Consider the following 25722-nt stretch of genomic DNA (forward strand, 5'->3'; position numbering starts at 1 on the left):
CAGTGACCATCAGGTTCTTGGTCACCTCCCTGACCAATGACCTTCTCTCCCGATTGCGCAGTTTGGCCGGGTGGCCAGCTCTAGGAAGCGTTTTGGTGGTTCCAAACTTCTTCCATTTAAGAATGATGGAGGCCACTGTGTTCAATTTAGTGATTATCAATTAAGAGCTAACAGATTAAGTAATAAAATGTATTTTAACAAATGAGAAAAGAATCATAACAAAAGTAATGTGAGCATTGCATTGTAAAAGGCAATGACTTTTTTTGAACATGTATTGCAATGTGAAAACTGTATTTCTAGATGAATTTTGTACAATAGTTGTGAAAACTGACCACATACTTGTGAAAATTGCACAAAAGCGATTGAAAAAAACTAACTTGTTAAAAGAAGAAAAACATTTGAGAAGATATCATTGTTTTATGCTCATGGTATTCCACAGTAAATTTATATTTTGGTTCAATAGTGAAAAAGTTTTGACTATGAGACTTGCTGCATTACAAGTGTTACCAGTTTGGAGTTTTGTACTAAGAGTTTTGATAATTCACAACATACGTGTGAAAATAGCACCAAAGCGATTGAAAAATACTGTAAAAGATAGCAATAATTTTGCAGACATTACATTGATAGTTAAGGTACATGTGTAATTTATAATATTCTTAATTATTAAAAATTCACAAACAGGTTGGATTGCTGTATTTTTCAGTGGGACGATTTTAAAGTGAAGCAGATTTAGACTAAATAATGAAATGCAAAACATTTTGAATGTACACATACATATTCATTAACTATGCAAAGTATTGCAGTACTATTAGCTGTTTTTAGACAATATTTGATGAGAAACTTATACTTGGGAAGGCTATCTGATGTGGTTTTAGTGTGTGGGCAAAATAATAGAGACAGAAACCATTTGCCTGACATTCAAAATGACAATCGCCAGAGGCTTGCTCTTGAATGCATTTGCTAGTGTCCATTCTTAGTTATAAACAAACATGTGCATGCAGACAAACAAGTCACAACCATTGTTTTTTTTTAATAGAAAGATCGTATTTTCTTTCAACCAAGGACGCCAGACATTTTGGGATATATTACAAAGAGAAAAACAGAACAAAACAAATGGAATTATATGGTTTAGACGGTGTGGATTTAGTGGTCTCATATACAATACAATTTATTTTTGTAGCCAAAAGTGCAAATTCTCCAGAACCACCTATCCCCTTGCATAGCCCTGTATAGCTTCCAAAATACACTGACAGACAATGTTAATGAAAAGGACTTTTCTGAAGAGGACAGGGTTTTTAGCATCCAAGCCTGACAGACAGGGAATACTCTGCTGCCCCAGCGTTTTAAACTAGAATGGATGGATAGTGATTTTTACAGTTAGAAATCAATCTACAATGGATAGTCACTCTCTTCTCCCTCACACCTCTGCTACATGTCTGCATACTACTCTATTTTGCTCAAACTAATTTTGATTTGACTGAAAAATTTGGTCGTTCCTATTTTCATGTCTCAGAATGATTTGAGGATACCAGATCCAGCAATTTACTCTAGCTACACAAGGGGCACTATTGTACAGCAAAGAGACACCACATACATTAATGAACCAGTATGTGTAAGTGACGTGAGAGATACAAATAAATGAGCTTTAAACCTACAAAGTACTGCATTTTTGACATTAAGTAGAACTACCCAGTTAGCCTTCTCAGAAAGCTTCTCAACTGTTATGGAAGTTTCTGTGCAGCGCAACTCTCCCAATGAGATTATATGACTTGTTTTCCAAAGAGATTGTATGTGGAGATGAAGGAGACCTTGCCTTAAAACCTTTTCACTCCGAGTGTATCCCCACTGAGCTGCATCTATTAGCTGAGACTGTGTGTATGCCAGAGGTGTATGTATGGCCTAGTGGGGCGGTAGCTCGAATGGATTTCAACCCAAATATCAAATATTCAAGTTCTCATTTTCATGTAGCTTTGCATTTAAATAAAAATCCATAATGAAATAAAAATATCAACAAGAATAAACAATAATAACAATAGTAATAACCCCCCAAAAACAGCAAACAATATTCTGGATGGCCTTTCGCAAAGTGCTTTGTTACAATCGCAGAAGCTGAGACATTCAGGCAGTCGGACGGCCAAGCCTCGAGAGGCCGAGCTCACTGCCTGCCTGTCTGTCTGTCTGTCAGACTGGGGGTGGTAGGAGGTGGAATGGACAGATTGAAACACTCGGCTGTAAAACGCTGACTGTTCCTCTCCCTCTACCCCCTCCGTCTCCCCACGCCAAGACTCAAAAGCGGGAATTACTGTATGAAGTTATGGAATGTATCCTCTATTGGTTGGTGGCTTTAAACCACAAGTGAGTCTCTTTTTCCCTCCCTCCCTCAGCTTCCCCTGCTGAGGGCCTGTGATCTCTAATCAAAGGCCTGTCTTTAGAGATATGGAAACCAGGGTCTGGAGAGAGAACCCACCCTACTACCCTCCCCTCTGTGCTTCTCATACCCAGATACTTTTATGCATGTTTCAACCTGATTAACACAGACTTCTCAGCACTCTCCCTCCCACAGACAAGCCATTGAATCAACATTAGGTAAAGCAATAGGGGTCACAGTCACATGGCAATGGGGAACTAAATGTTTCCCCGCTCTGCGTTCTAGGAAACATTTTGTTAAACATTGGTACAATTTGGCAATTGTACAAATGGATGTTACTGGGGTCAAATCACAAACTGAACAGAAACAGAAATTGAAACGCAATGCATTGCAGTGTTGCTTTCCACCTGAGAAGCACTAACAGAAAAGTAGATAATTTCCCCATCACCAGTTCTGTGACTCCCCTATATCGTCCACCATTTTGCTACATCATATAATTCCCAGTGAAACACAACAAGAAGGGGCAACCTGAACCATTGCACAGCACAACTTCCCTGATCTGGTCTCTCCCACTTTTTGCAAACCATTGTACCCCACTGACGTAGATAGTGACTCCTACAGTAAACTGGCCGACCAACCAGCCAATAGCCTCTGATAGGCCCCAGGGATAGCTGTGCCAGTGCCAGAGCCACGCTGTGCATTGTGCCATACTACATATGTCATCCTCAGCTTGCTGTGCTTCACCAGCCTGGACATTCAGGTGTGCAGCACCACTAACAAAACATATCCTCCACCACCATTACCCACTCCTGTTCTATGATTATTACAGTTCTAATTGTTATCAAATGTTTTGCGTAGTTTTTAATGCTTTCAGATATGTTCTTTTCTTTTTCTTAATAACTTAGGAACAAAACAGGACGATTTGGATAAACACCAACAATAAGTATTTTCTTGAAGGAGTTGTGAGACACCTTGTCAGCGTGTGTCGGAGTAACAGAGGTCAGGGGCTGAGCCTGGGAGGTCTCACCAGGAGTGGGACCATGGGAACATAGGGCAAGGAAGTAGCAGAGAACTACACCACACCATCAACCAGTAGAACAATTAGGTCATAGGTTCACCTCTTCTTACATTTATAAGTAAGTCATAGTAGTTTGATCAAACAATACAGTGAGAGTTTGATTGAGTGGCTCACCAGAGATTTTCAGCCACACTCCTCAACATCCACATGTTTTAACTAACCATTAGGAAGTTAGATTAAGGTGTTCTACAATTAAAAAGAGGGAGGGGATCTTGCTTTCCTTCTGTTTTAAGTCACGTTCTCACCCATATCCCATGTCCACCTGGCGAGACAGACAAACAGAGCCCCAGCCTGCTACTCGACCCATTAAACAAAGCTTAGTCCTCAGACAAGGCCACAGAGTCCCAGAGAACACTCACTCTACCTAAAGGACACCTGAATTTATCTAGACACTGCTGCTGAACACACTGCTCAGAGGGTTGTCATACTACCTCCCAGAGGTAGCTATATAAGTTATATATAGGGTCTGAATGTTTACAACATTTCAAACATGGAGGGAGAGTTTTAGATTCGCTGTAGTTACATGACTTTTGTCTCCTCTGTGTGAACTATTCTACAACTTTCAAAGCACCTTCAGGCTTTGCTGTATACATTCAACATGATAAGACAGCTTAAATGTGCAATGACTTATCAAAGTCTTTTTCTGCTTTGGTTTGGTTAATTAATGTTGGTATACTTCTCAGAAGAACCTCTACATGATCAAGTCTGCTGGTTAGGGGAATGGATGACCTCTGTGTGTTGGACCGCTGAGTGTGTAACACTCTGTGCTCATGGAAACTCAAGGGCCTTGCTGAGGTCTCATGCCCTCCTACCCTTAGCAGGACAAGGACATGACTTTAGTGCAAACTCTTGTTGTCTCAGCTATAGCACTATTTCCAGTGCTATCAGGCTTTATATCCCCAACCCCACCCAAAACACCCCTCTGCCCGACCTCATAAAATACCCCACCCTCCCTAAACCACATCCCATACCCTGACCCCCACCCACACAAAAACAGCCATAAAGTTGGTTAGAAAAAGAAGGAATGCTGTAGCAGAACCTTTAAGATGTTTTTTTGTTTTACATAAAGACATTAAGGACAAGCTATTCCATCTCCACCATTGTAAAGTCCACAGAAATAAAGGGAGAAATGTGAACTCAAGTAAATGTTGTGTATGATTCCACACAATTTGCTGCATACATAGAGGGGGTGGGCTTCGTTGGTGTGTGGCTTGGTCAGAGGCGGTCTCATTCTAGATATAATGTCTGGGATTACTTTCATACCTTCATATTATACACCAGACATGAAGAGCAACTAGGGCATATCTCTATAAGAGTGTCCTATGTGCAATCTGGGTCAATTTTGGCTTAGCCAAAGAATAAAGAAATCAAATAGGAATACAACTTGAAATCACAATACTAAGGCCCAAGAATGTCACCCGTTTAAATGGTTACATATGCTTGGGAGGGGTAACTTAGAAGCCTAACACCTTACCGAACTATGGCTTTCATCAGACCTGTGCATATACATGACCCTACACCGAGCTCCTGGCATTCAGGCTATACATATCAACCACCCCTTACTACCTCCTAGTATTTGACTTGATCATTGTAGATGTCCACACTGACAGACTAATGAATACATTCATTTAAAAGGAGTCAAACTGCTCAATAACAAATCCCAGGGAAATAAAGATTGCAACAGAATACAAAGCGGTGAAAAGCTATGGAAAAGATGGTTTAGGGTGTGTGGATGTTTCAAGTATACTCACACACACACACCCCTTAGTTAGCCACTACTTGGAAAATAGTATGTGTATGATGGAACTGCCGTGCAGTTGGAGTTGGTGTCTGACTGTGTTTTCTTCCCTGCGATAATATGTGGAGCTATGAGAGGGGAGCTGGTGAACAGATGGGTGGAGATAGTTTGTTTATCCAGGCTTGCCCTGAGACCCTCCAGCCATGCACAACCACTCACACACACTCCGGCCCCACCCCCTCCACTCGTCCCCTGCTCTGCATTAAGACATGAATATAGACTATATATATATATATTTTTTTTTTACCAAAACTTAACTTCAAGTGCAATCAGTTACATGGGGTTATTTTGTATTTTTAAAAGTTTGTATGGTCACAAAACCCAACATGTTCATTTCTGAACCTGCCGGAATTCTCTTAAGATCCAAAACGCACGTACATTTCTTTCTTTTTTGGCAGCTTGTTGTCAAAAACTGAACAAAACCAGAAAACAAGCTTAACGGCAGCACTTGCGTTGGGGATATTAAGCTCATTCGCCTTACTTTGTTTCAAAGTACCCGTTTCTTTGACAAAAGTGCCCTTCTCAGTAACAAAGTGCATTCAGAACCTGCTTCTTTCCCATTAAGGTGCAAAGGACTGATACTCAGGACACCGCATTGCAGCAATGGCAGGGGAATTGGATCTAAGTCACTGGCACGGCACCCTCTCCTCTGTGTGGTTAAGAGTGTACTGACCAAGACAAACATGTCCAGATGTATGTGAGCCAGTGGCCCATACCGAACACACGTCATAAGTCTGTAGAGCAACACCTAGTGGCTGCCCTCGTGTTTTTCGCCCACTTTAGTGTCTGCCTGGTTTTTAGTGCGCCAGCAGTTTGGGGAGCGTGTTTGAACGTGCCCACAACTGGAGGAGCTGCTGACACTCCCAGCCCGTCTGTGAGTGAGTCACACTGCACTGATGTGGCCAGAGAAAAGACCCTGGCTGCCACACACACAAACACCCAGCAGCAGTCCAGTCAGCCACTGAGTAGACCTTCTCTACCCAGGGCTCTATAATACCCTGCACTCCACAGGCTGGTTTTGGGGCATTGGAGGACTAAAGTGGGAGAGAGAAGGCCTGATTTGAACCCGTTCTGCCTGGAAACATGGCTGTGCCGAGGAGATTATATTTTGGAATGCAACAGACATTGTGAAATCCCCCTCCACTCGCCCTCCCCTCGCCACCCATCCCCCAACACTCAGCTGCGCACTTATTTGGCCTCCCAACTTGGACAGGTATTTATTGCTCTCTTCACCACACAGGTTGCCTCATGGTTTTCGTGGTCCCCAGGACAAAAAAAAGATTGGAATACGCACTATTACACACCTCCTTTCCCTGACGACCCCCTTTAAATATACATCTCTCTGTTGGATATCTTTAGTAAAGCTGTGCAAACGTATAAAAAAGGTGCTCATCTCATCTCTGTCTATCCCTGCTTTTGGTCTCTTTCAACCTGCTGTTGGTTAGACACTGCCCTCTCTCCTCAAGCCAGGGAAGATTCTGTCAGAACTGCACAAAGTTAAGCACATAGCTAGTAACTCTTCTTTCTTTGGGCAGTAACTCTATACATCTCAATCAAGTGTTACGTTTAGGACCAATGGGTTTCTCAATTCAATATACTCTAACATTCATACAGTTTCTTTTCTCTTTTACCCACAAGCTTCACTCTGTGAGAAATCTGACATCAAGCTGAAGGAAACCCCAATTGGTAGGCTAATATATCTCAGCATTAAAAAGGGACCAATATAATCAGCGCCTAACGTATCTACATGTATACAAATGTAAAGTGTCAAGTACCCAAAGCAGTCAACTCAAACAAGAAACAAACAACGGAAAAAAATGAAGACAAATCAAAAAGAAAACAGAAAGGCTGAAATGTCAGGGTTGTGATTGGTAGTCAACGACGTGGTCACCTGGCAACATGACCATAGTAGTGCTTTAGAAACACACCCCCTGCTCTTGCGGTCCTTACCCCTGCAATGGAAGAGCCCCCCCAAACGTGGATTCAACTCGACATTTAACATTTTAAAAAGATTAACCATAGATTTAAAAATATATTTTAAAGAGTAAGTGACACTTAAATCAAATCCTTGTCTGATTCTTTCTGGAGCATTTGAAAACAATGATTATTTCTGCATTAGAGGTGTGGTTGAGTTAATCTTGCATATATTGTCATATTCTGACAATACTACTATTTCTATAGTAACTGTACATTGTAGAAATGCAAAAGAATAGAAAAAGATTGGTTGCTTTCCATCTGAATATGAGAGATCACACTCCGTTCACCAATGCAGCAGCCAATAGATGTGGGACACCTCAAAGTTTGAAGGCTATGAAGTCCAAACCAATAGAATCTATTTTAACTGCATAGTTTCTCAGGTTTTTCTGTTGTTTGGTTATACATAAGCTTAAGCACTTTTGCCAAATGTACAGAAACCCAGATGAGACAGAAATGACCCAGAAAGGAGACATCATGGAGGTGTGATTTGAAGCGTTCTTTGCTCTTTAACAGAACGCTGACTCGTGTGTGTGTCTAATCTGTTTCCTAAAGCAAAGGGATAAAATAAATGGAAAATATTAGATTGGTGACACCCTGATTTGGTATATAGAGGAATAGTTAGTTGTTGTGTTTATTTTGTTTGCCGTTGTTCATAGCGTGTTCTTTTCTCCCTTGGTTTCGGTGGCGGCCCCTCAGGGTCCCAGTATGAATATGGCGTCCAGCGTCCCTCCCTGTCTCAGTCCCCCGGCTCCCCTGCCATCTCCTGGGGCTGAGGACTGTGTGCATGGGCCCTGGAGGCCCCCTCCACCGCCGCAGCTGAAGCCGCCTCCATGCGCCGTCTCCCCCTGCCACTCCGAGGGCCGGGGCCCGCCAGCCCCACAGGGACCTCCAGGAGCCCGGGGTCCCGCACACGAGGCTTGCGGCCGCGGCGGGAGGGGATGCCGTTGCATCCGTCCTTCTTGAGGTGGCGGTGCAGGTGGTCTGAACGCACAAAAGTCTTAAAGCAGCTGGAGCACTGGTAGGGCCGCAGGCCTGTGTGCACGCGCATGTGGTTCTTCAGGTCGTAGTTGTGGGCGAACGCAGCACCACACTGCGTGCACAAATAAGGCTTCTCTCCCGTATGCTTACGCATGTGAACCTTGAGCTTGTCCTGCCTGCGGAGGAAGAACACAGAGGCTCAGTACAGAAAAACAACAGAATTGATTAGTACAGTAGGAACTCCGATAGCAACAAGGGTCGTTAAAATAAGAAGCAAACTACAACCATTAACCAAACAATAGGCTAAGAATCACAATCTTGAAAAATGTCAATTTAAAACACGTCTGTGTTGACATTGAAACAAAATAGAAAATGTTCCACTACTTTGCAACATAGGCTACAGTACATATTGTTATGTGATCTTAAAGTAGGGTGTTTGTCTCCCTGTGTCTATCTCCTTCACTATAACACCTAATGGACCTCTTCCAGGTTGTTTACTCTGCCATGGCAGCAAGGTCATCTGAGGACAGGCCAGGAATAAATACAAACGTTTGGAAAATAATAGTAGTGGTCACACGGTCTTAAGTGTGGATATTGTGGAAGAAAGGCCTTGTAAAGGTCCAGCCATGCTGGAATTGAGGATTCTTTGCTTGTAGAACTATTTTTTACTTCACACTTTTCACTTGCAGTTATCTACACCATTTCTCAAAGTACATGTAGAGACCTGGCCCGGAGCTCAACGTTCACAGACAGTGTGGCTAGGTTCAGGGGAAATCTATTTCTGGTGCCGCTACCTTCAAAGAATATCACATATAACACTGGAAAGTGGAAATAAACTCAATTAAACAAAAATGCTTGTGAACGAAACTGTATATTTTCTTTATTGAACCTTTAGTTTAGATTAAGGGTTGCAGAAGCGTTAGTTTCTCTTGTCACTTTTTTGGACAAACCCCAAAAAGTAAGACTAATCAATGGGTCAGAGACTAATCAATGGGTCAAAAGCTCCTCTTAAAACATCACCAGCAAGTTTTCAGTGAAATTAAACTAGAAGACAAAACATACACTTTAGGATTACAGTCTGTAGAAGTGCTATCTTGTAAAAGTAGGACAGCTAGCTGTACACCTTACTAGTGCCAAGTTCAGGCCCCTCTACTTTATTAATTGAGGCTTCCCCCACAGGAGACTGAAAAGATTTGGTATGGGTCCCCAGATCCTCAAAAAGGTTGACAGCTGTACCATCGAGAGCATTCTGACTGGTTGCATCACCGCCTGGTATGGCAACTGCTCAGCATCCGACCGTAAGGCACTACAGAGGGTAGTGTGTATGGCCCAGTACATCACTGGGGCCAAGCTTCCTGACATCCAGGACCTATATACTAGGCGCTATCAGAGGAAGGCCCTAAAAATTGTCAAAGACTCCAGTCACCCAAGTCATAGACTGTTTTCTCTGCTACCGCATGGCAAGCGGTACCGGAGCGCCAAGTCTAGGACCAAAAGGCTTCTAAAACAGCTTCTACCCCCAAGCCACAAGACTGCTGAACAATTAATCAAATGGCCACCCAGACTATTTACATTGACCCTCCCTTTGTTTTTAAACTGCTGCTACTCACTGTTTATTATCTATGCATAGTCACTTTACCCCAACCTACATGTACAAATTACCTCGACTAACCTGTACCCCCCCACATTGACGCGATACCGGTAACCCTGTATACGTATAGCCATGTTATTGTTATTTTATTGTGTTACTTTTTATTAAATTTTTTACTTTAGTTTCTAAACTCTATTTCTTGAACAGCATTGTAAGCATTTCACAGTAACGTCTAAACCTGTTGTATTCAGCGCATGTGACAATAAAGCATTTGATTTGAATCAGTCCTTCAGCTTCCCTCACCTACCCACCCAGTCATAATATCTGTCTCTCTGCCATCCAGCCCTTTAGCACCCAGAGTGCACCTAAACAAACCTCCGGAGTTAAGAGAACTACTTAGCACCCACACAAGCCACATAGGGGCACTACTGCTACCATGGTTACACACATACAGTGACACAGGGTGAAATATTTAAAGGACAGGAGTGGTTTATTACAGTGCGAAAGCAGCACACTCGTAACCCTGATCAAATAGGATTAAGATTACAACACCCGCTTCCCACTTCACTGCCGATAGGCTGCATTTAGAAGCAAGCACATTTAGATCAGGCTCGCCCGCCTGCGCAAAGGGTATATCAAAATATGTATATATAAAGGATATTTCATGTGGAAACCCTCATATTAAATGCTAAGGTGATGGTTTATATTCAGAATAATGTATTACAGCTTTGTCATTATTCTGTATTTATTTAAAAAATATATTTTACATGTGATAAGGCCACACAAGAGAGCCAGAGATAATTACACACACCTGTGATAATCTGAAGTACCCCAAAAGCCCACTAGATGTCATTTGATAAAATTAAATATATTATTTGAAAGTTAACAACATTCTGGTAGCTTTCTGGTAAACTTCAAACATTTCCAGTAATATACCCTCCCTTTGCAACCCTAGTCCTGGGTATTTCCAGTGTGCATCTATTTCCAATGCAAGTCCATTGACTCATTCATTAAGAAGATAGATTCAAGGAAGAGGTAGTGCTCTTAAAATACAGGGAGACCAGCGACACAGCGCGCTAATCTAGCAGTCCACCCTGGCCTGTAGCTAGCTGGGCAGCCTGACTGTTAGCAGACAGATTTCATTAGCTGGCTAAGGACTGGGAGAGGGAGGGGAGAGAGAGGGAGAGGGCTGGTCGGTTGGGAGGGAGGGGAGATAGAGGGAGAGGGCTGGTCGGTTGGGAGGGGAGAGAGAGGGAGAGGGCTGGTCGGTTGGGAGGGGAGATAGAGGGAGAGGGCTGGTCGGTTGGGAGGGGAGAGAGAGGGAGGGGGCTGGTCGGTTGGGAGGGAAGAGAGAGGGAGGGGGCTGGTCGGTTGGGAGGGGAGAGAGAGGGAGAGGGCTGGTCGGTTGGGAGGGGAGAGAGAGGGAGAGGGCTGGTCAGTTGGGAGGGGAGATAGAGGGAGAGGGCTGGTCGGTTGGGAGGGGAGAGAGAGGGAGGGGGCTGGTCGGTTTAGAGGGGAGAGAGAAGGAGAGGGCTGGTCGGTTGGGAGAGGAGAGAGAGGTCCAGTCGGTTTTGTCGTGGGCAATAATCAACAAAACCAGGGATCACAAGTTCAAATTCCGGCATTGGCACAGATAGGGCACCGCTCGGCTTGTAATCCCCGTCAGTATCAGAACAGAAAACTTTACAGCAGCTTCCTCCTAGATAACGTGTCACAACACTCTTTTATACCACCTGTTAACATTCCAGGACTTTGCCATGAGCCATGTCTTCATAAAACACGTCTTCATGACAACCTGATGCACTCCACTAGATGAAATATCAAACATGTTCATCTCTGATTAACATTTTCCAGAAAGGTTTTGGCAAAATGATTTACATTACCACATAGATAGGGGACATCAGAGCGGCAGGCAGCCTAGTGGTTTGAGCGTTGGACTAGTAATCGAAAGGTTGCAAGATAGAATCCCCGAGCTGACAAGGTAAAAATCTGTTGTTCTGCCCCTGAACAAGGCAGTTAACCGACTGTTACCAGGCCGTCATTGAAAATAAGAATTTGTTCTTAACTGACTTACTATGCTTTCAGCTATGTTTCTCACTTTAATTTCAGGATAGTACATTAATTAGTAAATTAATTAATTGACAGAGAGCAAACATTTGGCTAAGCTAACATAGCTCATGCTAAGTAAGACTGTCCTTGGCTGTAGGACAACAGTGGTCTTGTTTTTGCTCCATCACGCCTCCTCACCATGAGTAGATGTGACATGGGTGGTCAATGCATTAATTGGGGCGTACCTGGTGAAGCGCACTTTGCAGATGGCGCACTCATAGGGCTTCTCTCCCGTGTGCGTGCGGATGTGGCGGGGTAGCTTGCCTGCACCCTGGATGACCTTGGAGCAGATGGGGCACTTCTGGAAGGCCTTGGAGCGCATCTTCCTCTCCCCTCCGCCTCCTCTCTCTTCTCCTCCCTTTCCTCCCCTCTCTCCTCCCCCCCTCTCTCTCTCTCGGTTAGAGCCGCCCCGTGCCGTCCAGAGGGGCAGCAGTCCCTGTGAGACGTCGGCAGCGGCATCTTCGTGCTGCGTGCTGTTAAAGTAATTCAAGTAAAACTCCACGTCCGGGTCCTCTCCCTCCCCCAGCTCCTCCCCGGCCGCGGCCCGCTCCTTCTGCCTCTCGATGGAGTCCATCATCTTCTGCAGGAGGGCGCTGGCCGAGCCCCTCTCTCCATCCCGCCCCCCCTCTTCCTCCCCCTCTTCCTCCGTCTCCAGTTTGGGCTTCGTTGGGAGGTAAAAATGTCCGTTCTGGGCTGGGACGTAGAAAGAGGCCCCTGGCCCCCCTCCTTTACCCCTGGCCCAGGCCAGCATGTCCCTGCCACTTTCAGAGTGTTCCACTTCCCCTTCGTCCTCCTCATCCTCATCCTCTTCATCTTCAGGGTCCTGTGTGGGGGCCTGGGTCAGGGCGAGGTCCAGGGGAGAGTAGTACTCTCTGGGGCCCCCAGGGGCCCCGTTGCTTTGGGCCCCATTGCCATGATTAAAGTGCAGGTTTGTGGGCATGTCCCTGAGCTCTGGCGTGCTGCAGCTGCTGCTCCAGTGGGCCCCTCTCTGGAAGTACTGTAGATACTCCTGGGCCCGCAGCCGATTCCCCTGCTCCACCTCTCCTCCTCCACCTTTCCCCTCCTCCTCATCATCATCCTCTTCTTCTCCTCGCTCACTGCCCGCCTACGATAAACAGGATTCCATTACACTCATACAATGTCTAATAGAATGTGAGTGGACACATGCATATCATATTCACACAACAGAAACATATATGACTATGAACATGGCCATGCTACTGCTATTCTACACGCTCCCCGCCATGCAAATGTTGTAGCTTAACTGCGATAGGTTTTGTCTGTAGAATGCAGCTTGTGAAAGCGCACCCTGTCCTGAGACTCAGAGACTGAGGTTGGCTTAGCATGGGTAAATGTTTTGAGGTCAGTGTTATTGTGACCCCAGGGTGTGGATGTGTGTTTGGCAGTGTGTGAGAGAGACACACTAATAAAGAGCATGATGTGATGGCCAGACAAAGACCGATGACTGAGTGTTAGTTTGTTAGCGTGACGCGATGAGGTTGTGTGGTACGTGGTCTGTGGTGGCGCATTTGGATGGAGCTCCAGAATGGCACTTGCAACACAATAGTTTTAACAACTCAAAACAAGTGGTTCGACTGGTTTCCACAGAGGCCATACTGAATACATGTATTTTAACTTTCAGAAACTTTGGATAAGAAGGTTTGTTAAGTGACCATATTTTGATGCGAGGCCTGTGATGTAATGGTAAGACAGAGACTGTTAATGGTAAGACAGAGACTGCTGACGGAGTGTTGGTAAGTTAGCGTTGTCATGATGACCAGCCTACCGGCGGGGAGAGCACTTTGGTGTCCAGCAGGTGAGTGCAGACTTCCTGGACGGGCGAGATCTCCAGCAGGTGGGCGGCGGCCAGGATGTCTCCCACGGAGCTGTGGCTGACGGTCAGCGTGGCTGTGTAGGCAAAGTCCAGCAAGGCGCCTAGGGCCTCGGCCGCCATAAAGTCGATGGAGTAGACGTGCTGCTGGTCGGCAGTTGGACCAGAGGTGAACAGCTTGTAAAAGTAGGGGCTGCAGGAGGCCAAGACCGAGCGGTGGGCGGGGAACTCCTTCTCCTGGTTGACCAGGAGCACGTCACACAGCAGGCCGCTGAGGCGCTGCTTGTTCAGGCTGCCCAGGATGTCTGCGCTGTGCTCGGGGAAGGGGATGCCCACCAGGCCCTCCTCCGCCACCTCCCCTCTCCCTCCTCCTCCACCCCCAGTGCCCCTGAGCCGCCGCCCGCCCCTTCCGCCGGCTCCCAACGACATCTTCCACCAGCCTGCCGCAGAGCCGCCAATCACAGCCGCCGCCCGCGTGTCCGTCCTGCCGTCTGTCCGTCTGCCTGTCTGAGGGAGGAAGAAGAGGGGGAGAAAAGGAGGGGCGAATCAGTTCTCAGTCTTTAAAACACAATACACAGATGCCCAATTCAATTCCTAGCCCAAAGTCCTAGGGATTTGGTAGGTATTACAGTAGCAATATGGTAATAGCACCACGTACATGGCCATAATTACAAACATTTGAGGACACCGAGGTCCGGACTACTGTATTTTTTTCAAATTTGAAAAAAAGTTTGTGTACAAAATATATATTTGTATTAAAGGAAATCAATCTAAATATTGCTCAAAGCTCAGAACATTTATATTCTTCATAGGACTGAGTTCTAATCGCGCCTGCTTGTTTGCAAAATAATGGAATCATGAACAGTGGTTTGCTCGTTATGTTCGCCTGCGCCCCCGGATTTGCCATTTTAGCAGCACATGGAGTTTATAGTTTACCCATCATTTTTTACCACCACATTGCTGATATTAATACAGAATCGTAAATAATATTCTATTTGTTGACCCCTTTTTCTCCCCAATTTCATGATATCCAATTGGTAGTTACAGTCATGTCCAATCGCTGCAACTCCAGTATGGATTCGGGAGAGGCCAAGGTCGAGAGCCATGCGTCCTCTGAAACACGACCCTGCCAAGCCGCACTGCTTCTTGACACACTGTTCGCTTAACCTGGAAGCCAGTCGCACCAATGTGTCAGAGGAAACACTGTGCAACTGAGCGTGCAGCGTGCATGCACCGTGCACGCCACAAGGAGTCGCTAGACTGCGATGGGACAAGGACCTCCCGGCCGGCATAACCCTCCCCTAACAATTGTGTGCCGCCTCATGGGTCTCCCGGTCACAACCGTCTGGGACACAGTCTGGGATCGAACCCAGGTCTGTAGCGACTACTCTAGACCACGCCGCCACTTTGGAGGCCCCGTAAGTAATAGTCTAATGATTGATAATACGATCATCTATGTGCTCCATTGATGTCTGTCTGTGCGGAGCTTGATTAGTAATGGCTCGGAATACAAATGTGAACGCTACGTAATTTGAGAAAAGAGATATGTAAAGAGTTGATGATTTTATGCAATTCATCATTACAACTGACTGAACAGTCGCTGATGCTAGGTGTCAGTGTGATTCAGTTCTCATATTTCAGGAGTATAACATTACAGTGGTATAGCTAATAGCTGGTGGGAGGAGCTATAGGGGGACGGGCTCATTGTGATGGCTGGAATTGAATTACTGGAACGGAGTCTACAATGTGGTTTCCATATGTTTGATACCGTTCCATCTATGCCATTCCAGTCTTTACAATGAGTCCATGATCCTATAGCTCCTCCCACCATGCCTGCTCTCCTAATAGGCTGTGTGTTTCTAGATGGACTGAGGTGAATGAACCTACACTAGCTTGTTTTTGCTGTTCTCTAAACAGCATTTGAACTTTTTTTTTCTCCTTATATAGAAACGCAGTAAATGATCTTCAAATGATCTTTTCTCTGTAATTTTTCCATCCACCCAGATATATAAGAAGTGCCTCAGGGTAAGGGCTAGTGGTTATTCAGAAATTGTGTAAGAAAGTAATTTAAAGTGCCTTCACACCTGAGAGTATAGATGAAAATATTATTTGTGTTGAAATTTTGCTCACTAATGCCACAATAATGTGGCGTGCCATTAATATCCACTGGGCACACACTGGTTGAATTAGTGTTTATTCCACGTCCTTTCAATTAAATTACGTTGAACTAACTAGGTCCGGGACGATACCAGTATTGCGATGCTCGTTTATGTGTAATGGCAAGGACCTTTTTAGGAAAAAAACCCTAATGTTGGAAACAAACATCATTATGTTGTCATCCAGAGTCAGATTAATTATTTTCCAAACTATAGCCCACAAAATGTTTTTAAATGGACCAAAGAGTGAACTGCTTCGTGTTTTCATTTTTGCCATGGAAAAAACATTACGATGCTGGTATCTTCACAGCCCTAGAACCAATGTGGTATAAAAGTTGATACTGTTGATCAATTAAATGAAATCATGTCAGTTCCTATTGGCCAGTTTAGCTGAAGAACTGAAAGTTTTCCAAACGGCTGATTTCTCTTGCCAATAGCCCATCACTACAGTCCTCTACAACACCAGGCCCCAGAGTTCATTAAAGAGCCTGAAGGGCCTGGAGGTGAGCCATGTTGTAACATCACCACCATACAAACACTACAGATACCATTGATTTCACTGACAAACAGCTACTGGCCGACATACTGGCTTCACAGACCAATCTAATAGAAACTACAGTATAGCTATGGCATACATCCTTTTTGGCCAACATCTCCCATACATAGTGTTGAAACAGCTGTCATCCATGCTGTATCTGTAATGCTGGATGTATTGTCCCACTGCTGAACCTATTACCATGAGAGAGAGTGAAGGGCAGTTTGAGGGAGAGCAGGGAGGATCAGAGTGCATGCTGGGAGGAGGAGCAGGGCCGGGACTGTACAGCAGCCTGTGCGTCGCTCTGTGTCAGTTAGGAAAGGGGGAGGAGTGGGGCGGGGGTTACAGACCCCGTGGAAAAACCTCACTGGAGGAGGACATGCACAAGCTGCGAGGGAAAGGTATTAAAAAGGGAGGTTGTCAATCCGGTCTGAGCCGGTTACCCCACCCTTTACTGTGTGCCAAGTTTCAGGAAGGCTGTCCCCTCGCTCACGTGTGTGTGTGTGTGGGGGGTGGGGGGTGGGTAAGATTAAAATGATCGACTGCAGCTTGCACTGCGCGGGGGAGGGGGGCTCGGCAACGCAAGTCCTTCCTGATTTGTCCATTTACAAACACACTTACACAAGCACAGACAAACACACACACACATAAAATAAAGCCCCCCCACCATTCTCCATCTGCCAGGGAGACCCAGCAGGGGGTGAGGCAAGTGGGATTATTCTCTATAAGAGCAACGCATTCAAATGACATTCCTTCAGATTAAGCCTCTTGGTATATACACTAGCTGTGCTCAACCTGGCTGCCTCTCCTCTCGCCTGCTTGGCTCTCTCCCACACCTCCTCACAAAGCAACGCCTCTCTCCACACCTAGAGATCTGGCACCGCAGCAACACTAACCATAGGTCATACTCCGGTAACACTATGTGAAAAGTCAACTCTGGGTTGTGCTAGAAACCTAATTGCACTTTCTCTGATGTTAACTCCACTCCTTCAACAAAGAGGAAAAATCCTTAACAAGACCTGTCAATCATGCCACCTCATAATGTGTGACATTTAAATGATTTACTATGGTAAACCGGTACATCTGTCTTGCGGTAATCTTAAAACAAACAAGCTTGCAAATGGAAATAATACTGTCCCACTTGGTTCCATGTGGAGTAGTTTGTGTCTTTTATTGATGACACAATGCCCTTTCATTTCAGCTCAAGCCAAGTTAGAGCACTTTCTTTCTCCTTCAACCCCCTACTATTTTATATGCACCTGACCACACCGCCACTACAACTTCTCCCATTGTTTTTCTGATAAAACTGCCCTGTCTGACGTGGGAACATTTGATTATCCTCCACCTCTCATTTGAATATGCTGAGGGAGGGGAGCGAGGACAGAGACTCGAGAGAGAGAGAGAGACTCGAGAGAGAGAGAGAGAGAGAGAGAGAGAGAGAGAGAGAGAGAGAGAGAGAGAGAGAGAGAGAGAGAGAGAGAGAGACGAGAGAGACGAGAGAGACGAGAGAGACGAGAGAGACGAGAGAGACGAGAGAGACAGAGAGAGAGAGAGAGACAGAGAGAGAGAGAGAGAGAGAGAGAGAGAGAGAGAGAGAGAGAGAGAGAGAGAGAGAGAGAGAGAGAGAGAGAGAGAGAGAGAGAGACGAGAGAGACGAGAGAGACGAGAGAGACGAGAGAGACGAGAGAGACGAGAGAGAGAGAGAGAGAGAGAGAGAGAGAGAGAGAGAGAGAGAGAGAGAGACAGAGAGAGAGAGAGAGAGAGAGACAGAGAGAGTCGGAGAAGGCAACTGCAGGGTTAACGGTCATGTCCTTCACAGTGTGGAAATAGATCCTGGGTGAGCCCACAGAGACCTCAGCCAAGTCAACCTGCTCTCACTGATGCTGCTGCTTACTGCACCAAGCTGCTGGGCTGGCCCCTGGTGCAAACCTGCTTACACATTATCCTCAGGACATACACGCCCGACCCTGGGTCACACGCAGATCTGTGGAGGCTGAGAGAAGTTAAAAACAGTCTCATAGGCTACCTCATACAGCCCAGTCACCATTGAGGCATGCAGGTGTCCTGTCTCGTACACAGGAGCTAGGGGGAGAGGAGAAGAGGCCGGGGCCAGGATGAACCTACAGAGAGCCCCACAGAGAGAAAGAGGAGGAAACAACAGTGCAAACAAACCTGATCCTGACACCTACTCATGGCTTGAAACATTCCTTATAACTTATTCATGGCTGTGGGTGACAGCGGCCATAGTGCCACACGGTGTCCCCAACGTCTCAGTTCCCAGGGCCACCACCGATCCAGCGTTGCCTGCCTAGTTCACTAGATCCTACTCTGCACGCACAGGGTGCTGCTTTGCAAGTCAAACCACTACTTACTGCTGCATACCCCCCCCCCCCCCCCCCCCAAACGTGGAGAACAGCTATCAAGATTAGATTTCGGGGACGATCCCATGCAAGACACTGAGCTGAACATCGACTTTGTTTCAGTTCTATTGAACTTTGTCTATTTGGCTTTTAACACCTGACTGTGATAAATGGGCTTCTGTCCTAGATAGAACCCTTCTTATTTAATGACCAATACAGTGACACCGTGTGGTTATACTGGTAGTTATAAAACCTGTAATACACTGGGTGGTGCATTATATTGGAAATATAATCTCAGGTCAACTGGGACCAGGATCAAAGAAGCTACAGTCTTTGTCTGACACATACCGTTCATTCCTGGAGTAAAATGACTATCATCCTTACCCACGACAAGCTCAGGTGTTCCTTACATGACCAAAATGAAAGTCGCTGAAACTGAGTGTTTTGCTATGATGCTTTTGAAGAGCAGTCAACCGCACACTTCTTTGTTTCCCTGCTGAAGGGAGCAACACAGAAACCAGAAAACAAGCACCCTTAGCAGAACAAGCAGTGCAAGTGTGTGGGGGATCAGTGGTATATCTGTGAATAATTTAACTCCAACCACACTGGAACAATTACAGTAGACTAGGGTATAACTCATAGAAGCATAGGGTGGGTGATATAGTTAGACAGCAGAGTGCAAACAGGTTGTCTTTCCCTGGCTGACTGTCACGGGCTAAGACCAGCCCCCTGTTGATTGAGCCCAGAGAAAGGGAATCACTGGACCGGGGTCACCAGGGTTCAAGGTCATGTCACAGAGGATATTACAGGATAATCAGAAATACTATGGGGAGGAGGGGGGCAGGGGCTGGCCAGTTCCAAGAAGAACATGATTCTGACTGAGGCTGAGCCTGGCCTAGTGTGGCTGTGTGAATCATTTCTGCCAGGCTTCCCGGGATAACAAGCCTGATAGGTCCTGAGCAGGAAGAGGGCGAACAACTGATAAAACTGGAGGTGGGGCTGTGCTGCTCAACTTGAAACACGGCAGACGGCTGCCAAGAATCAGACACAATGCCCCTGACTGAAAGGTAGTGGGCGAGGCAATCTTAAACAAACTCACAACCTTGACATCAGCCCAAGGAATACTGTACATTTAATGCACTTCGAAAGTGTCTGAGACTCGAGAAACCTTTACTTAGCCCCTGTAAGAAACTAACCCTTCACACTGCAGGAGGGGTTAGACACCATTATATAAAGTCCTTATATCATGTTTGTCAATAAAGGTTAAGTGCAAGAGGAAGAGGGAGATTTTTATGATTTCATATCAAAGGTCTAAGTTCTTTAAGGGTACCATTACCCCAGAGATCAAGAGATAGCTGGAGAGCCACTGTCGGGAATCAATAACTGACTATTGTATGGGTTTACAGTACCATCCCCCTTCTCCTAGCAAAGTAAAGTAAACCAAAGTGAAGGCTCTACTTGGCTTTCCTTGCCTCCCTCCTCCAGCCTGAGCTAGCTGGTCCAGAAACAGACTTGCAAATCTGGCAGCACCGTTTCAAACAGAGACACAACCTCTTCTACTGCTGGAACTATACTTCCCTAACGCTGCCATGCTGTCAGTCAGGAAGTAGTGGATCCAAACTCACAGTAGCACAAAAATCAGCTGCACCCCTAGTAGAGCCAGGCCCAGCAGCAGTAGCCCTCAGCCCTGCGACATTCTGTGCAGGCAGCTGTGCATTGTGTGCAGAGGACTTCCTGTGTGTCTGTGACAGGCGTGTAACAGAACCCGCTCTGTTATCAGATGACCATCCCTCTCTCTCTCTCTTCCAGACACTGCACTGCGCTGTGCCCCTGCTGGCCAACCACATCGCCCACATCCCCTTCAGCCTGCTGAGAAGGGGATGTGAACTCACCAGCCATGAGATTGTCATATGCTACCCTCTGATCACAGGAGACTTAAGCGAACACTCCTCTCTCCATACGTAGTACCAAGGTCAACATGGGATTTCTCTGACAATAGATTACTCTGACAATAGATTACTCTGACAATAGATTACTCTGACAATAGATTACTCAGACAATAGATTACTCAGACAATAGATTACTCAGACAACAGATTACTCAGACAACAGATTACTCAGACAATAGATTTCTCAGACAATAGATTACTCAGACAATAGATTACTCAGACAATAGATTACTCAGACAATAGATTACTCAGACGATAGATTACTCAGACAATAGATTACTCAGACAATAGATTACTCAGACAAAAATGTGTGACATCTTGGAGACAACCCACCGCGTAAAAGGAAAGTGTAAAAAGTGAAGTCCCACTCACAACACAACGGCCTATTCTTACCCTGGCTGAATCTCAGCCTCTAATTTGATCAGGTTATGTGAGCTGCTTCATAACCCAGCAGGCCCAGGACAGCCCCTATCACTCCCCCCAGACTCCACAACAACAACACAACAGACAGAGCCATGTCTGTGTGCCTGTCTACTTGGGACAAGAACAGTGGGACATTTTGCTGCTGACAAGGGGAGTTCCCCCTTAATAAATGGGGCAGATTATAGTTCAGTGCACCACCCAAAAGCAACATTACCCCAAAATGAGGCCTTCCAAAGACTGTCAGTAAGCATGCATGCAACCTGTCTCCTCCTGTCACTGTGGACCTGCTAGTTTGGGGCATTATGGTGCACAACATACAAGAATATCAAACTGTATTCAACATGCTCACCGCCAAATTGATGGGTGGTGTCTAGGGCCTACCCACAGCCACTGAAGTCCCCTGCAATTCCCCTGGATGCTATTGTGGGTAACATGGAGCGTCCCGACTTAACCTCTTAGTGGAATTTATTCAGGCTGAAAGTAAGTGCAGCCTTTTGCAATTGGTACTCAGGGGTAGCAAAAGTAACATCAGAACACTTTGACATTTGACAGATGAATAATTTAAAAAACACTGCCTCTGAAAGTTATCTAAACACCTCTCAGTTGTGGGTGTCTTTATTACAATACAATATGCCCCTTCCTCTCTCTCTTACCCACACACTTCAAAACAAGTCCAACAAGTATGGGTTGCCAGAAATATGCATCCGTGAATTAGAATGAGTTATGTTTCCTGCAACGTCTTCAGACAGACAGACAGACAGACAGACAGACGGACAGGACAGAGACAGACAGTAGGCTAAAATACATTGTGACACAAATCACACAATGCCAAGAGGGCTACTTGAGGTGAGCCGGGGAGAAGAACAACTGAAGGAGGGTGTGGGCAGCCGGGGAGAAGAACAACTGAAGGAGGGTGTGGACAGCCGGGGAGAAGAACAACTGAAGGAGGGTGTGGGCAGCCGGGGAGAAGAACAACTGAAGGAGGGTGTGGGCAGCCGGGGAGAAGAACAACTGAAGGAGGGTGTGGGCAGCCGGGGAGAAGAACAACTGAAGGGGGGTGTGGGCAGCCGGGGAGAAGAACAACTGAAGGAGGGTGTGGGCAGCCGGGGAGAAGAACAACTGAAGGAGGGTGTGGGCAGCCGGGGAGAAAAACAACTGAAGGAGGGTGTGGGCAGCCGGGGAGAAGAACAACTGAAGGAGGGTGTGGGCAGCCGGGGAGAAGAACAACTGAAGGAGGGTGTGGACAGCCGGGGAGAAGAAATACTGAAGGAGGGTGTGGGCAGCCGGGGAGAAGAACAACTGAAGGAGGGTGTGGGCAGCCGGGGAGAAGAACAACTGAAGGAGGGTGTGGGCAGCCGGGGAGAAGAACAACTGAAGGAGGGTGTGGGCAGCCGGGGAGAAGAACAACTGAAGGAGGGTGTGGGCAGCCGGGGAGAAGAACAACTGAAGGAGGGTGTGGGCAGCCGGGGAGAAGAACAACTGAAAGTTAATAAACTAATACAGGAGTTCCCAAGGGCAGTGGGCAAAGTTTCCAGTGGCGGCTCATTCTCTACACTTCACTAATGAGGGGAAATTGTCCACAAGAGGTGTCACATTTTCTTCCATCATGTCACAGCTGTGCCTGAGGGTAAGGAGGGAGATATCATCTGTAGCAGACTCACTTATTACATTAATAACACCATTAATAACCATTACACCATTAACATTACACACAATCACATTATTTTAGATCATCCTCATTTTAAATCATCCCAGTAAGTAAAGTGTTAAAATGTCACAGTGTGTATTCCCCAAACTTTAAGAGAACAGTCTCTATAAACATGATGTGATCTACCTGCTCTGAACAGTGCCCTATTTACCATCTTTTTATAAAAAAAATTATCTGCAAGTGGGTCAGGAGCTCTGAAGCCCCATCCCACTCTCTCTCTCTCTCTCTCACACACACACACACAGAGAGAGAGAGAGAGAGAGAGAGAGAGAACCTGGTATTTATTTCCTCAGCTCTCCTCCTCCTTTCTCTTTCCTCAGTGTCAGGGGAGAGAGTGCAGTTTGAGCTCTTACCAGCTGGGCAGAAGCACGTGTCCCTTCCCCAGGCCCTGTCCGGCTCTCCTGTCTCCGTGTCTGGGTAGGGCCCTGCCTGCTGCCTCAGTACTGGAGCTTTTGCAGACAGGAAACTTCCGAGTGGCCCTAGTCATACAGGCAAGCCCTTGCCTGATTCCACACAAGCAGACACCTACTCCCCCCCTCTATTTTCAGCCCACTGCTCTTGCATATCTTCCTCGTCTGTGATTGGCTTGACAGCCGCTCACTCACCACACCTCCTTGCTGGGATAGGCTGGCAGCTGTTCCCTTTTCTGTATGGCCAAGGGCAAGGCACTCTGGGATGTAGAGTCCTTAAATGCTATTTGACCTGCTACACAGCCCTTGCTGTGAACTACGAGTCCCAGCTTTCCGTCCCTCGCCACCCCCACTGCTCCAAGCCTGTTCCAACGTAAGCACTCAGGGCAGAATTATACACTACAGTATGTTGCTAGCAGGATGCCAGGTATTAAAAGTACAGATCAGCCATCAAACAGGGCCGTGCTGCATACTAACAAAAGGCTCTCGGCCAGAACCGTCACAGCCAAACACTGTATTCAGTGAGACTACCCCTCTGTCTACGTTTTAAACACACTTCAAGAGGCCTGACCAAATTAAAGACTAATTTCTATTCTGATCAATTCCAAACCAGGAGGAAAGGACCAACCCAGCAAAAATATATTTAAATACATTGCTTGTAACTTTTCCCTCCAAGCATGATTTCTTAGTGAATGACAAATTCTGAAAAGTTGTCATTTGCTTGTCATCGTACCTTGTTCTACATAATTATTTTTGGTTCCTCCTTTCTCTTGTTCAGAACCCCCCCCCCCCCCCCCCTGAACATCCCATCCACCTCATCCTCTAAGTGCTTCCACCTGCCCAAAAAGTTAATGCCTCAAACACACCAAATAAAACTGAATCATCCCCAAAAAGGTAAAAGAAGGAATCAGATAAGTATTTTACCAGGAATAAAAACATATCCATAACTACTGTCTGCGACAACCCCCCCCCCCCCCCCTCCCTCCCTCCCTCCCCTTCCCTCTTGCTCTCTCCTCTCTCTCTCTGTCCCCCTCCCTCATTCCTTTCTCCTCTCCTTCTGTGCCTGCTCCCTCCGGTCGACAGGCCCTGGGCGGACAGCGGGGTGTAAGCGGGGGTGCTTTTAGCTCACCTGCGATGGCCGTGGTGGTGCTTGTTATGGGTCAGCCCTCCTCTCCCTCCCTCTCTCTCTCTCTAACTGTCGTGCTGCTCAAAGCCCCGTATGCGCTAACCAAGCGCCAGCAGATCAACTCAATTCCCTTCCTGGTTTCTGGAGGGCAAAGAGGTCCCTCCCTTTCTCGCTCTCTCTCACCCTCTCTCTCTCTTAAAGAAACAGCATTCCACTAGATGTTTCTCTTGCTCTCCTCTCTGGGGAGAAAAATAAGAGAGAGATTTGTCTGCGATCAAGAATGGACATTTGTCATCTCAATGACATAATTCAAAATGAGCACTTGACTTCATCGTCTTGCTGTGGGTACAGTTGACAACAGAGTCCATATTAATTGGGCATGAACTGATTGTAGTTCTTACCTTAGTCTTTTCTCTTCTACCGAATCGCACTCACCCATCCCATAGCCTGAGGTCATAGTGTCCCACCCCAAAAACAAGCCTTGGTACATTCCAGGACACAGGGGCTGCCAGTAACCCCCTAGACTCTCAATCTCTCCCTCCCCCTTCTCACGTTGTACTAGAATACCTGTACCTTTTACAGGTAAGACTACAGAACATGCCTCACCTCGTCATACTAATCCCACTTTTACCAACGCTTCTTAGGTGGCGTGTAAGACACCAGTCAAAATCAAATCGTTCGGCTTTATATCTCTTATAAGGACAAAGCATTTTGACTGATTTCAAACATGCCTACGCACTTTTTAAATTTTCTACACTGCACACCTGGACAGTCAGTCAGAGTGGGATGGAGATCTTCCATACTCTAAACAGGCATCACACGGAGTATGAATACATTATCATGTATGAAGTGAAATGGCTTACCTTATGTATTGTGATGAAACAGCTAGCCATGACCGGTGTCTCCTTGGTCTGACTGGAATCTGTTGCACCCCACACAGTGTGGCATGGCTTGGCACTGTGAGAAGAACTAGGCTAGGCATGCTGTGACAGCATGGGGGAGGCAGTAACACACACCCAGCCTAGAGGGCAGTGTCAGCACTACAGCAGGTAGCAGAGGTAGTTCACAATCAGACAAAACACGTATATATTTTGTATATTCTATCCCTCAAACTCAACTCTGGACCTCGAAGGGTGTTCCACTGGATTTGTTCCATTTTAAATCAGGGACAGATTTAGACCTGGGACACCAGGTGGGTGCACCTCATTATCAGGTAGAACAGAAAACCATTAGGTTTTTGAATACCCATGCTATACGGACAATTTATATAAACTATTTACACTAGAATAACAGCTAGAAATCAATAAATGAATCTATGCCAACAGT

The 25722-nt window shown here is 46.1% G+C and overlaps 1 protein-coding gene across 2 annotated transcripts; it reads right to left on the reverse strand.

The window, feature by feature from the left end:
• Nucleotides 1-1016: 1016 nt before the first annotated feature.
• On the reverse strand, nt 1017-25316 carry LOC139406526 (zinc finger and BTB domain-containing protein 7A-like). 2 transcript variants are annotated; one of them, XM_071149204.1, is made up of 4 exons: nt 25260-25316; nt 13686-14237; nt 12085-13004; nt 1017-8375 (listed from the first exon to the last, which is right to left on the reverse strand). In XM_071149204.1, exons 1-4 carry the CDS (start codon nt 25287-25289, stop codon nt 7958-7960), a joined length of 1920 nt encoding a protein of 639 aa, XP_071005305.1. In that variant the 5' UTR covers nt 25290-25316; the 3' UTR covers nt 1017-7957. The 2 variants fall into 2 exon arrangements, with proteins under 2 accessions (XP_071005305.1, XP_071005306.1); XM_071149205.1 differs by lacking the exon at nt 25260-25316 and adding an exon at nt 18448-18586.
• Nucleotides 25317-25722: the final 406 nt, after the last annotated feature.

This window comes from Oncorhynchus clarkii, chromosome 4 (genome assembly GCF_045791955.1).
Source record: "Oncorhynchus clarkii lewisi isolate Uvic-CL-2024 chromosome 4, UVic_Ocla_1.0, whole genome shotgun sequence".
Taxonomy (NCBI): Eukaryota; Metazoa; Chordata; class Actinopteri; order Salmoniformes; family Salmonidae; genus Oncorhynchus; species Oncorhynchus clarkii.

What these genes read in the sequence shown, in the direction of transcription:
- LOC139406526 (XM_071149204.1), bottom strand. Translation starts at nt 25,289, where the DNA reads ATGGCTAGCTGTTTCATCACAATACATAAG. An exon ending in GTTTCATCACAATACATAAG is followed by an intron (nt 14,238 to 25,259) that starts GTAAGCCATTTC and finishes TTCCTCCCTCAG; the next exon opens with ACAGGCAGACGGACAGACGG. An exon ending in TGCAAAGTGCGCTTCACCAG is followed by an intron (nt 8,376 to 12,084) that starts GTACGCCCCAAT and finishes CTTCCTCCGCAG; the next exon opens with GCAGGACAAGCTCAAGGTTC.